Source organism: Heptranchias perlo, chromosome 3, assembly GCF_035084215.1.
Source record: "Heptranchias perlo isolate sHepPer1 chromosome 3, sHepPer1.hap1, whole genome shotgun sequence".
NCBI classification, from domain to species: Eukaryota; Metazoa; Chordata; class Chondrichthyes; order Hexanchiformes; family Hexanchidae; genus Heptranchias; species Heptranchias perlo.
The window spans coordinates 137,212,704-137,224,813 of NC_090327.1; the positions used below are offsets into that span (position 1 = coordinate 137,212,704).

Sequence of the window (12,110 nt, forward strand, 5' to 3'; positions counted from 1 at the left end):
GAGAATCTGCGTAAGTGCCACTCTGAGAAGGAAGCAGCTTCTCCGCGCGGTGCCTTCTATGGTCCCAAACTCCATCCACGGGCAGTTGGGGTCAGCATGCAGGTGGAAGCTGACCCCCGTGTCTGTTGATAATGTCGCCAAGGAGCAGCACACAGGTGAGGAGGAGGAGGAGGAGGGGAGAGACCAAGGATAGAGCCTTGGTGGACTCTGGAGGTTGTAGGGTGGGAAGAGGAGCCATTGCTGGAGATACACTGGCTATGATCGGATAAGTCACATTTAAACCGATTCGAGCGATGGTCAGTCATGAGTAACATTTGGTAGATCCGACATTTAAGTGTTTCAGTGTGTCCCTTCTCAAATTGAGACAGGAAGATTAGTTAGGCAGCTCCCCCACCCCCGGACAGCGGTGAGTTCAGGCTGGGCTGGGTGACCAGGACCAATCTGTCCGGGTGTTTTTTTTTTCCAAGGGTTGTAATGATTTTGTCTCTTTTGGAAGGGCTGAGAGAGGAAGTACCTGGTGGAATCGCGGCGGGCGGATGATGTAAGGAGGGTGTAATTTGGAGCCGCCCCGTCAGTTCCCAAACTGGTTTCATTCCTCCGGCCCCTAAATCTCCGCCCCTGACCCTCCCTGCAGCCCGGGTCCAAAGTACAAGCGTGTGGGTTTTTGTTCAGTATCAGCGTCAATATCCAAAGAAACTGCCCTCTTTTGTGTCCCGTGTGGGGGTGAGCGGCGAGATGCAATTTACCATCGCCCAGACCGAGGAGGGGAGCGACTCTCTGGGAGCACCCTATCTGGTGAATGTGGCTTCTCACTTTACACAAATACCACCCTCGGCGCTCTGTCTTCAGGGTTTTTATTTCTCACTGAAATGTCAGTTCACTGAACGGCATCTGTTTCTCTCTCTCTCTCTCTCTCTCCAGGTTTACAGTATTCACCTGGAGGGATTTCTCTTCTGCAAACTGAGGTACAGCCAGCTGCACAGGTGGAATGAAAAGGTAAGGAATTGTGTTTGTGTTTGGACTAAAGGATAGGTGAGATGAGTTAGCTGGTCGTTACATGTCGTGGTATTGAGATCAATTCAGTTTTGCTCTTGGAAGTTCCTATTTGGCGGTCTTTAATGTGTAAGTGGCCTGATGGTGGGTATATGAACCTTTGCACTTGCTTGTAAAGGCCTGACCCATTTCATCATCATCATCATCATCCTGGCCCCAGTTTACCAACGGTAAAGTGATTTGAAACTGTTTCACAGATCAAAATCTTAAGGAAAGGTGCATAATAATCACGTCGCCAAGTGCACAGAGTATGGCTACCTTGGATTTTTTTTTTCTTGCTCGGTTAGTCCACATGGGGCATTTAACCATTTCTCTCCATCATTGTTGATGGAACTGGAAAACAGATAACTTGTAATGTTTGAAGTGTCATGAACAGGTGCAGAAAATAATCAATAAGGCTAATGGAATGCTGGCCTTTATATCTAGAGGACTAGACTACAAGGGGGCAGAAGTTATGCTGCAGCTATACAAAACCCTGGTTAGACCGCACCTGGAGTACTGTGAGCAGTTCTGGGCACCGCACCTTCGGAAGGACATATTGCCCTTGGAGGGAGTGCAGCGTAGGTTTACTAGAATGATACCCGGACTTCGAGGGTTAAGTTACGAGGAGAGATTACACAAATTGGGGTTGTATTCTCTAGAGTTTCGAAGGTTAAGGGGTGATCTGATCGAAGTTTATAAGATATTAAGGGGAACAGATAGGGTGGATAGAGAGAAACTCTTTCCGCTGGTTGGGGATTCTAGGAGTAGGGGGCACAGTCTAAAAATTAGAGCCAGACCTTTCAGGAGCGAGATTAGAAAACATTTCTACACACAAAGGGTGGTAGAAGTTTGGAACTCTCTTCCGCAAAAGGCAATTGATACTAGCTCAATTGCTAAATTTAAATGTGAGATAGATAGCTTTTTGGCAACCAAAGGTATTAAGGGATCTGGGCCAAAAGCAGGTATATGGAGTTAGATCACAGATCAGCCATGATCTTATCAAATGGCAGAGCAGGCACGAGGGGCTGAATGGCCTACTCCTGTTCCTATGTTCCTTATCTTCACTGAAAGGGGCATTGGGACCTAAGCTTGCAAGCAGGAAGACTTGATTTACAGCAGTTCAGGTGTCACTCGGAGATTTGAGCACATAATGTAGGCTGCCACTTCAGTGCAGTACTGAGGGTGTGCTGCATTGCTGCTGTCTCAGGTGGATGTAAAAAGCACCATTTGAAGAAGAGCAGGGGAGTTCTCACTGGTGTCCTGGCCAATATTTTTTCCCCCAACCAACATCACTAAAACGGATTATCTGGTCATTTATCTCGTTGCTGTTTGTGGGATTTAAAAAAATTTTTTTTTATTATTCGTTCACGGGATGTGGGCGTCGCTGGCAAGGCCAGCATTTATTGCCCATCCCTAATTGCCCTCGAGAAGGTGGTGGTGAGCCACCTTCTTGAACCGCTGCAGTCCGTGTGGTGAAGGTTCTCCCACAGTGCTGTTAGGAAGGGAGTTCCAGGATTTTGACCCAGCGACGATGAAGGAACGGCGATATATTTCCAAGTCGGGATGGTGTGTGACTTGGAGGGGAACGTGCAGGTGGTGTTGTTCCCATGTGCCTGCTGCTCTTGTCCTTCTAGGTGGTAGAGGTCGCGGGTTTGGGAGGTGCTGTCGAAGAAGCCTTGGCGAGTTGCTGCAGTGCATCCTGTGGATGGTACACACTGCAGCCACAGTGCGCCGGTGGTGAAGGGAGTGAATGTTTAGGGTGATGGATGGGGTGCCAATCAAGCGGGCTGCTTTATCTTGGATGGTGTCGAGCTTCTTGAGTGTTGTTGGAGCTGCACTCATCCAGGCAAGTGGAGAGTATTCCATCACACTCCTGACTTGTGCCTTGTAGATGGTGGAAAGGCTTTGGGGAGTCAGGAGGTGAGTCACTCGCCGCAGAACACCCAGCCTCTGACCTGCTCTCGTAGCCACAGTATTTATATGGCTGGTCCAGTTCAGTTTCTGGTCAATGGTGACCCCCAGGATGTTGATGGTGGGGGATTCGGTGATGGTAATGCCATTGAATGTCAAGGGGAGGTGGTTAGACTTTCTCTTGTTGGAGATGGTCATTGCCTGGCATTTATCTGGCGCGAATGTTACTTGCCACTTATGAGCCCAAGCCTGGATGTTGTCCAGGTCTTGCTGCATGCGGGCTCGGACTGCTTCATTATCTGAGGGGTTGCGAATGGAACTGAACACTGTGCAGTCATCAGCGAACATCACCATTTCTCACCTTATGATGGAGGGAAGGTCATTGATGAAGCAGCTGAAGATGGTTGGGCCTAGGACACTGCCCTGAGGAACTCCTGCAGCAATGCCCTGGGGCTGAGATGATTGGCCTCCAACAACCACTACCATCTTCCTTTGTGCTAGGTATGACTCCAGCCACTGGAGAGTTTTCCCCCTGATTCCCATGGACTTCAATTTTACTAGGGCTCCTTGGTGCCACACTCGGTCAAATGCTGCCTTGATGTCAAGGGCAGTCACTCTCACCTCACCTCTGGAATTCAGCTCTTTTGTCCATGTTTGGACCAAGGCTGTAATGAAGTCTGGAGCCGAGTGGTCCTGGCGGAACCCAAACTGAGCATCGGTGAGCAGGTTATTGGTGAGTAAGTGCCGCTTGATAGCACTGTCGACGACACCTTCCATCACTTTGCTGATGATTGAGAGTAGACTGATGGGGCGGTAATTGGCCGGATTGGATTTGTCCTGCTTTTTGTGGACAGGACATACCTGGGCAATTTTCCACATTGTCAGGTAGATGCCAGTGTTGTAGCTGTACTGGAACAGCTTGGCTGGAGGCGCAGCTAGTTCTGGAGCACAAGTCTTCAGCACTACTGCTGGGATGTTGTCGGGGCCCATTGCCTTTGCTGTATCCAGTGCACTCAGCCGTTTCTTGATATCACGTGGAGTGAATCGAATTGGCCGAAGACTGGCTTCCGTGATGGTGGGGATATCGGGAGGAGGCTGAGATGGATCATCCACTCTGGACTTCTGGCTGAAGATGGTTGCAAACGCTTCCGCCTTGTCTTTTGCACTCACGTGCTGGACTCTGCCATCATTGAGAATGGGGATGTTTGCAGAGCCTCCTCCTCCCGTTAGTTGTTTAATTGTCCACCACCATTCACGACTGGATGTGGCAGGACTGCAGAGCTTTGATCTGATCCGTTGGTTGTGGAATCGCTTAGCTCTGTCTATAGCATGTTGCTTCCGCTGTTTAGCATGCGTGTAGTCCTGAGTTGTAGCTTCACCAGGTTGGTACCTCATTTTTAGGTACGCCTGGTGCTGCTCCTGGCATGCTCTTCTACACTCCTCATTGAACCAGGGTTGATCCCCTGGCTTGTTGGTAATGGTAGAGTGAGGAATATGCCAGGCCATGAGGTTGCAGATTGTGGTGGAATACAATTCTGCTGTTGCTGTATGCAAATTGGCTGCTGTGTTTCCTACATTACAACAGTGACTACACTTCAAAACTACTTAGAATCGTAGAATGTTACAGCATAGAAGGAGGCCATTCGGCCCACTGTGCCTGTGCCGGCTCATTGAAAGAGTTATCCAATTATTCCCACTCCCCTGCCCTTTCCCCATAGCCCTGAGAATTTTCTCCCCTTCAAGTATTTATCTAATTCCCTTTTGAAAGTTATTATTTAATCTGCTTCCATTACCCTTTCAGAAAGTGCATTCCAGATCATTACAACTCACTGTATAAAAAAAAAAAATTCTCCTCGTCTGGTTCCTTTGCCAATTACTTTTAAATCTGTGTCCTCTGGTCACTGACCCTTTTGCCACTGGAAACAGTTTCTCCTTATTTACTCTTGTCAAAACCCTTCAAGATTTTGAACGCCTCTATTAAATCTCCTCTTGACCTTCTCTGCTCTACTTAATTGGCTGTAAAGTACTTTGGATTATCCGGAAGTCATTAATGGCGCTATATAAATGCAGGTTCGTTCTTTCTTTTAGGACAGTGAAAAGGGAAAGAATTACTATGAGGAAAAAACAAAATACCACCATAAAAAACAAAGTTTTACAACAAAAAAAGCCTGCACTTTTGTAGCAATAATGATGGTGCAGCAGCCGAGTTTAATGAGCTATCTGTTCCTGGAATTGAGCCTACCCCCAAAATCCCATATTTGGGGTGATAACACCCCTCTCAAAGTAGGAAATCATAGAATCATAGAAGTTTACAACATGGAAACAGGCCCTTCGGCCCAACATGTCCATGTCGCCCAGTTTATACCACTAAGCTAGTCCCAATTTCCTGCACTTGGCTCATATCCCTCTATACCCATCTTACCCATGTAACTGTCCAAATGCTTTTTAAAAGACAAAATTGTACCCGCCTCTACTCCTGCCTCTGGCAGCTCGTTCCAGACACTCAGCACCCTTTGAGTGAAAAAATTGCCCCTCTGGACCCTTTTGTATCTCTCCCCTCTCACCTTAAATCTATGTCCTCTCGTTATAGACTCCCCTACCTTTGGGAAAAGATTTTGACTATCTACCTTATCTATGCCCCTCATTATTTTATTGACTTCTATAAGATCACCCCTTAACCTCCTACTCTCCAGGGAAAAAAGTCCCAGTCTATCTAACCTCTCCCTATAAGTCAAACCATCAAGTCCTGGTAGCATCCTAGTAAATCTTTTCTGCACTCTTTCTAGTTTAATAATATCCTTTCTGTAATAGGGTGACCAGAACTGTGTACAGTATTCCAAGTGTGGCCTTACTAATGTCCTGTACAACTTCAACAAGACATCCCAACTCCTGTATTCAATGTTCTGACCAATGAAACCAAGCATGCCGAATGCCTTCTTCACCACCCTATCCACCTGTGACTCCACTTTCAAGGAGCTATGAACCTGTACTCCTAGATCTCTTTGTTCTATAACTCTCCCCAACGCCCTACCATTAACGGAGTAGGTCCTGGCCCGATTCGATCTACCAAAATGCATCACCTCACATTTATCTAAATTAAACTCCATCTGCCATTCATCGGCCCACTGGCCCAATTTATCAAGGTCCCGTTGCAATCCTAGATAACCTTCTTCACTGTCCACAATGCCACCAATCTTGGTGTCATCTGCAAACTTACTAACCATGCCTCCTAAATTCTCATCCAAATCATTAATATAAATAACAAATAACAGCGGACCCAGCACCGATCCCTGAGGCACACCGCTGGACACAGGCCTCCAGTTTGAAAAACAACCCTCTACAACCACCCTCTGTCTTCTGTCGTCAAGCCAATTTTGTATCCAATTGGCTACCTCACCTTGGATCCCGTGAGATTTAACCTTATGTAACAACCTACCATGCGGTACCTTGTCAAAGGCTTTGCTGAAGTCCATGTAGACCACGTCTACTGCACAGCCCTCATCTATGGAGAGTCATTTTAAAAATTGTAGTAGGAATATCAGTTTGATAATGACTAAATTGTTTCCTCATTTTTCTGGGCTATAGATAAAATTGCAAAATATTGTGATGCATCAGTGCATGCTAGATTATTGTAAATCAGATACCACCTAAAGTAAATTAATTAGTCATCGTAAAATAAACATGTCTGTACACAGGTTGTCGACAGACTAGTTGTCAGGCGTCCTTTACACATTGCGCTGACTAATAACGAAGGGTGTTAACCTCAGCAGAGTTTCGGTCAATGATTGTTAGCTGCGTATTTGATGTAAAGCTGTATATTTGAGCTGAGATTGAATGCAACATTCTGCGCTCTGCACAGAGTTTGTGAGTCGGTCCCATAGGGCAGAGATAGGATCTAGGCAATGGGAGTGTACATGTCATTACATCAGTCATGGAATTTTCAAACAAGGTTGCGTATTTGACTGTAGAATTAAAGACATGGTTGTAGTACAATATTGTTTGACTGTCCTGGCAATGAGCAGAGAACAATGAGCTTTGTAATAAAAAAACTTGCATTTATATAATGCCTCGCAGTAAAAATCTGCAGTGTAGTGATATGGTAAGTACCCCCAATAACTGGAAATGAGGGTTTACTACAATACGTGCTCTTTAATTTTTAAAATGGCATGCACTAATTCACACAATATCCAGTAATTTTTAGGCACTTTCACTCTGCATTTCTGAATTTGAAAACCCCTCCTATTACTAATTAAATTTGTGCAACCTCCAGCGTGCCAGTAACATTCCTGTATTGTAACAATAAACTAGTGCCAGGTGTCTGGAATGTTGTTGACTGGATTTGTCGCAGTGATTTAACGAATGGCGATCCCTTTATTTGCAGACATAAGCCACTTGTCCGAGCGACATTACCACAATTATCCTGTTGCAGTTGATGTGTGTTGGGGAAACAAGAGAGTTGCAGATTCCGCTGTTCTTGGTGCAGTAGCAGTCTGCGTGTTTACCACTATATGTCTCACTATTCTTGAAGATAAGAGGAAGAGTTGGAAAAGTGCAATTAACGTAAACTTTTTATTGAATACGACAAATTCCCTAAGCTTTTTTTAAATTGAGAAACCAAAGCTGAAGGGCCAATAATCCCACCAAAGATGTCAAGATGCAGTAAATCAGGAAGTTGTGATTTAGATGATCACTCCTTTAAACACAAGCTTGGTGTCAAGATTGTAGGAGGAGGGAAAGCATTTAATTTCTCTGCTGGGCCATAAAGGGGAATACTTTAAGGAAAACGGTAATACTACAAAGTAACAAACTTGTCAGTTTTGTAGAGGAGACCGAGGGAGGTAACGAATGTGGCGCAAACAGAGTTTTTGTCTTGAGAACTGATGGATTACATTTTATTGAAATTTATTTAATATTAGAAGATAATATTGCAGAGCAGACTCTCAAATTGTGTTGTTTGGCCCTCCCTTAGAAATTAGCACCTGATGTCATGTAAAATGCAGTGTAATTCTACCTGCTGTAAGTATTTGATCTTTTATTTCAGTCGTCTGGATGCCTGCAGCTATTTCCAAGCTGGTATGTTGGTATTTCTGATCTCCCCTTCCCACTGTATAAGATAATCTACCAACACTAATGCCTAATGCACATTCCAGGACTCTCCTATTACAAAGCCCATTCCCAATAACATTTTATTTCAGCAATGTAGATCTCTCCCTAAGTGCCGTGCTTTTATACTTTTCAAATAACTCGGTGCTGAAACAGGTGGGGCCCTGGAAATGGCAGCAAGCATGTAGACACTCCAAAAATCAGCATACCTGATGGAGAGTAACAGCGACTGTCCCAATATATGGGTGGATGTTGGAATAATAAACAGGAGATAACCTTTATATAGAGGGTAGGTTTATAGTGCATTTTGAGTTATAGTTTCAGGGAAGATTCATTAATGTAATTTTTACGAGCCTTCCTGTGAACCTTTTAAGCAAACAGCTAAATTTACACAAAAGCGGTATTGTATGCTTTCTTGAATCATTTTGCTCCCTTCTCCCATGAGGGCAGTAGCTCATGCTGAAGTATTGTTCCTCAGTCAGTCTTGAACCTTGTCCAAGTGGTCAGTCTTCATTCGGGACAGGCTTGATGGACCAGTTGGTCTTTTTCTGCCTGACAATTCCGTATGTTTGTATTTGTGACCTAAACCATGAGTGTTAGTAGGCCAATGACCATGGGTGGCATCTCTGCCCGATCGTGTCCTTATTTGATGTCCACCCAATATGCTTTTCGGCAGGAATCACTGAATGTAGATCAGGAGTGGGAACCCTGGCTGATGTTCCCCCTCAAAGCCAGGCTCACTGAGGCCGATTTTATACCCTGACTGTTGTCCTTGTTGAGATTAGGTAATTTAGCACAGATCAAACTTGGGATCTTCCTGGCCTCTCTGGTTTATCACCATACCCTGGGCTGCACTTTTCCATTGACACTGGGGTAAGGGAGTGAGAGCATGTTTCTTTCCATCCTTTTTCTGTCAGTGATCTCCCCTTCCCTCCTCTTCTCCTGAAGGCATTGATTCCTCGCTGGACTACAGCTCCATAGATACTTTGCCTAACTGGCCATTCCTCACGTGTGAGCCGAGATGGTGAATGCTGGCATGGACTGTGGGAGGTCTCACAGCCAAGTCCAATCCTCACCCATATCCACACATGCACACTTCCAGTAGGGGTTGCTGGAGGACTATCAGGAGCAGAAATCTTGGCAACATTTTCCCTTCCCTCATCTGGAGGTGTTGAGACCAATTGTAGCACTTGTCTGTGTAACTTAGCTGTTGCTACAGTAAACATCTGAACCATCAGGTAGCCTGTTGTTTGATAAGTGATCATATCACCAGTATTGTGAGTGCTGATACTTTGTAGCATCAGGTGTTGTGAACTGTAAATTGATAGGCTCTTAATTTAGTCAGTGCTTATTTTAAATGTAAGGAGTCGCACAGCAACAGGTTATAGTCCAACAGCTTTATTTGAGATCACAAGCTTTCGGAGCTTTCCTTCTTCGTCACCTGACAAAGGAGCAAAGCTCCGAAAGCTTGTGATTTCAAATAAAGTTGTTGGACTATAACCTGGTGTTGTGTGACTCCTTACATTTGTCCACCCCAGTCCATCTCCACATCATATTTTAAATTAGGCTTGGAATATTTATGTGTTTAATTTCTACACCTAATTCAACAAGGGTCAGTTTTCTAATTAAGGCAAAAATACTTAGACGTTCAGAATTAAATCTAACTGTTTGTCCAGAAATGGCCTAAAATGTGATGGGTGTTTCAGGATTTTTTTTTTCTCTTTAACTTAGATCAAGCTCTGTAACTGCATGCTTGTTTGCACATGGCCACTCTCTGCTCGTTTCCAGCTGAAGAGTGGCAGTCTGTAGTTAGTGTACTCTTCTTTGTTTTACAATTCTTGGGGAAGTGCATGCTGATGTTGGTCAGACCCTGAGGGCCTCCACAGTTACCCATGATCTGTTTTAATAATGCTTGTCTGTCACTGCACTGAGAGTATCCAGGCAGTCCAGAAAGGTTGTAGGTTCATCTGTTCTTTAAAAAAAAAAGAAAGACTTGCATTTCTATAGCCCCTTTCATGACCTCAGGACATCCCAAAGCGCTTTACAGCCAATTAAGTACTTTTGAAGTGTAATCACTATTGTAATGTAGGAAACATGGCAACCAAATTGTGCACAGCAAGGTCCACAAACAGCAATAAGATAATGACCGGATAATTTGTTTTAGTGGTGTTGGTCGAGGGATAAATATTGGCCTGGACTCTGGGGAGAACGCCCCTGCTCTTCTTCGAAATAGTGGCCATGGGATCTTTTGACCAGTGGCTCCAGTAGAGTGGGTCCCGGTTGGGCTAGATGTTAGGTAGTTGTTCTTTTCCCAGAGTGTACTGAGCCTCTGGAATGTGTTGCCGGCCTGTGCGGTGGGCGGTGACTCTATGCACGCCTTCAAAGGGGAGCTGGACCCTTTGGCTGGGGCAGAGATTGCATCATTTAAAAGGTAAGTGGATTAACAGTTAACGCACTCGTGGTCAGTGTGATCTCCTAGACTGGTCTCGATCGCCTGAGGGGGCCCGAAAGGAATTTTCCAGATTTTAAAAATTTGTTCATGGGATGTGGGCATCGCTGGCGAGGCCGGCTTTTATTGCCCATCCCTAACTGCCCTTGAGAAGGTGGTGGTGAGCCGCCTTCTTGAACCGCTGCAGTCCGTGTGGTGAAGGTTCTCCCACAGTGCTGTTAGGAAGGGAGTTTCAGGATTTTGACCCAGCGACGATGAAGGAACGGCGATATATTTCCAAGTCGGGATGGTGTGTGACTTGGAGGGGAACGTGCAGGTGGTGTTGTTCCCATGTGCCTGTCACCCTTGTCCTTCTAGGTGGTAGAGGTCGCGGGTTTGGGAGGTGCTGTCGAAGAAGCCTTGGCAAGTTGCTGCAGTGCGTCCTGTGGATGGTACACACTGCAGCCACTGTAAATGTTTAAGGCGGTGGATGGGGTGCCAATCAAGCGGGCTGCTTTGTCCTGGAATATGTCGAGCTTCTTGAGTGTTGTTGGAGCTGCACTCATCCAGGCAAGTGGAGAGTATTCCATCACACTCCTGACTTGTGCCTTGTGGATGGTGGAAAGGCAATGGGGAGTCAGGAGGTGAGTCACTTGCTGCAGAATACCCAGCCTCTGACCTGCTCTTGTAGCCACAATATTTATGTGGCTGGTCCAGTTTAGTTTCTGGTCAATGATGACCCCCCAGGATGTTGATGGTGGGGGATTCGGCGATGGTAATGCCGTTGAATGTCAAGGAGAGGTGGTTAGACTCTCTCTTGTTGGAGATGGTCATTGTCTGGCACTTGTCTGGTGCGAATGTTACTTGCCACTTATCAGCCCAAGCCTGGATGGTGTCCAGATCTTGCTGCATGCGGGCTCGGACTGCATTATCTGAAGGGTTGTGAATGGAACTGAACACTGTGCAATCATCAGCGAACATCCCCATTTCTGACCTTATGATGGAGGGAAGGTCTTTGATGAAGCAGCTGAAGATGGTTGGGTCAAGGACACTGCCCTGAGGAACTCCTGCAGCAATGTCCTGGGGCTGAGATGATTGGCCTCCAACAACCACTACCATCTTCCTTTGTGCTAGGTATGACTCCAGCCACTGGAGAGTTTTCCCCCTGATTCCCATTGACTTCAATTATACTAGGGCTCCTTGGTGCCACACTCGGTCAAATGCTGCCTTGATGTCAAGGGCAGTCACTCTCACCTCACCTCTGGAATTCAGCTCTTTTGTCCATGTTTGGACCAAGGCTGTAATGAAGTCTGGAGCCGAGTGGTCCTGGCGGAACCCAAACTGAGCATCGGTGATCATGTTATTGGTGAGTAAGTGCCGCTTGATAGCACTGTCGACGACACCTTCCGTCACTTTGCTGATGATTGAGAGCAGACTGATGGGGCAGTAATTGTCCGGATTGGATTTGTCCTGCTTTTTGTGGACAGGACATACCTGGGCAATTTTCCACATTGTCGGGTAGATGCCAGTGTTGTAGCTGTACTGAAACAGCTTGGCTGGAGGCACGGCTAGTTCTGGAGCACAAGGCTTCAGCACTACAGCTGGGATGTTGTCGGGGCCCATAGCCTTTGCT

General features: G+C 46.0%; 1 protein-coding gene across 1 annotated transcript in view; it reads left to right on the plus strand.

The window, feature by feature from the left end:
- Positions 1 to 609: 609 nt before the first annotated feature.
- The window catches only part of LOC137320260 (sorting nexin-31-like), a 94,138-nt gene continuing 82,637 nt past the window's right edge, over positions 610 to 12,110 (plus strand). Inside the window, exons 1-2 of the mRNA XM_067982041.1 lie at positions 610 to 795; positions 922 to 996. Coding sequence (XP_067838142.1) covers positions 736 to 795; positions 922 to 996 — 135 coding nt within the window. The 5' untranslated portion in view covers positions 610 to 735. The remainder of the gene's footprint in view (positions 796 to 921; positions 997 to 12,110) is intronic.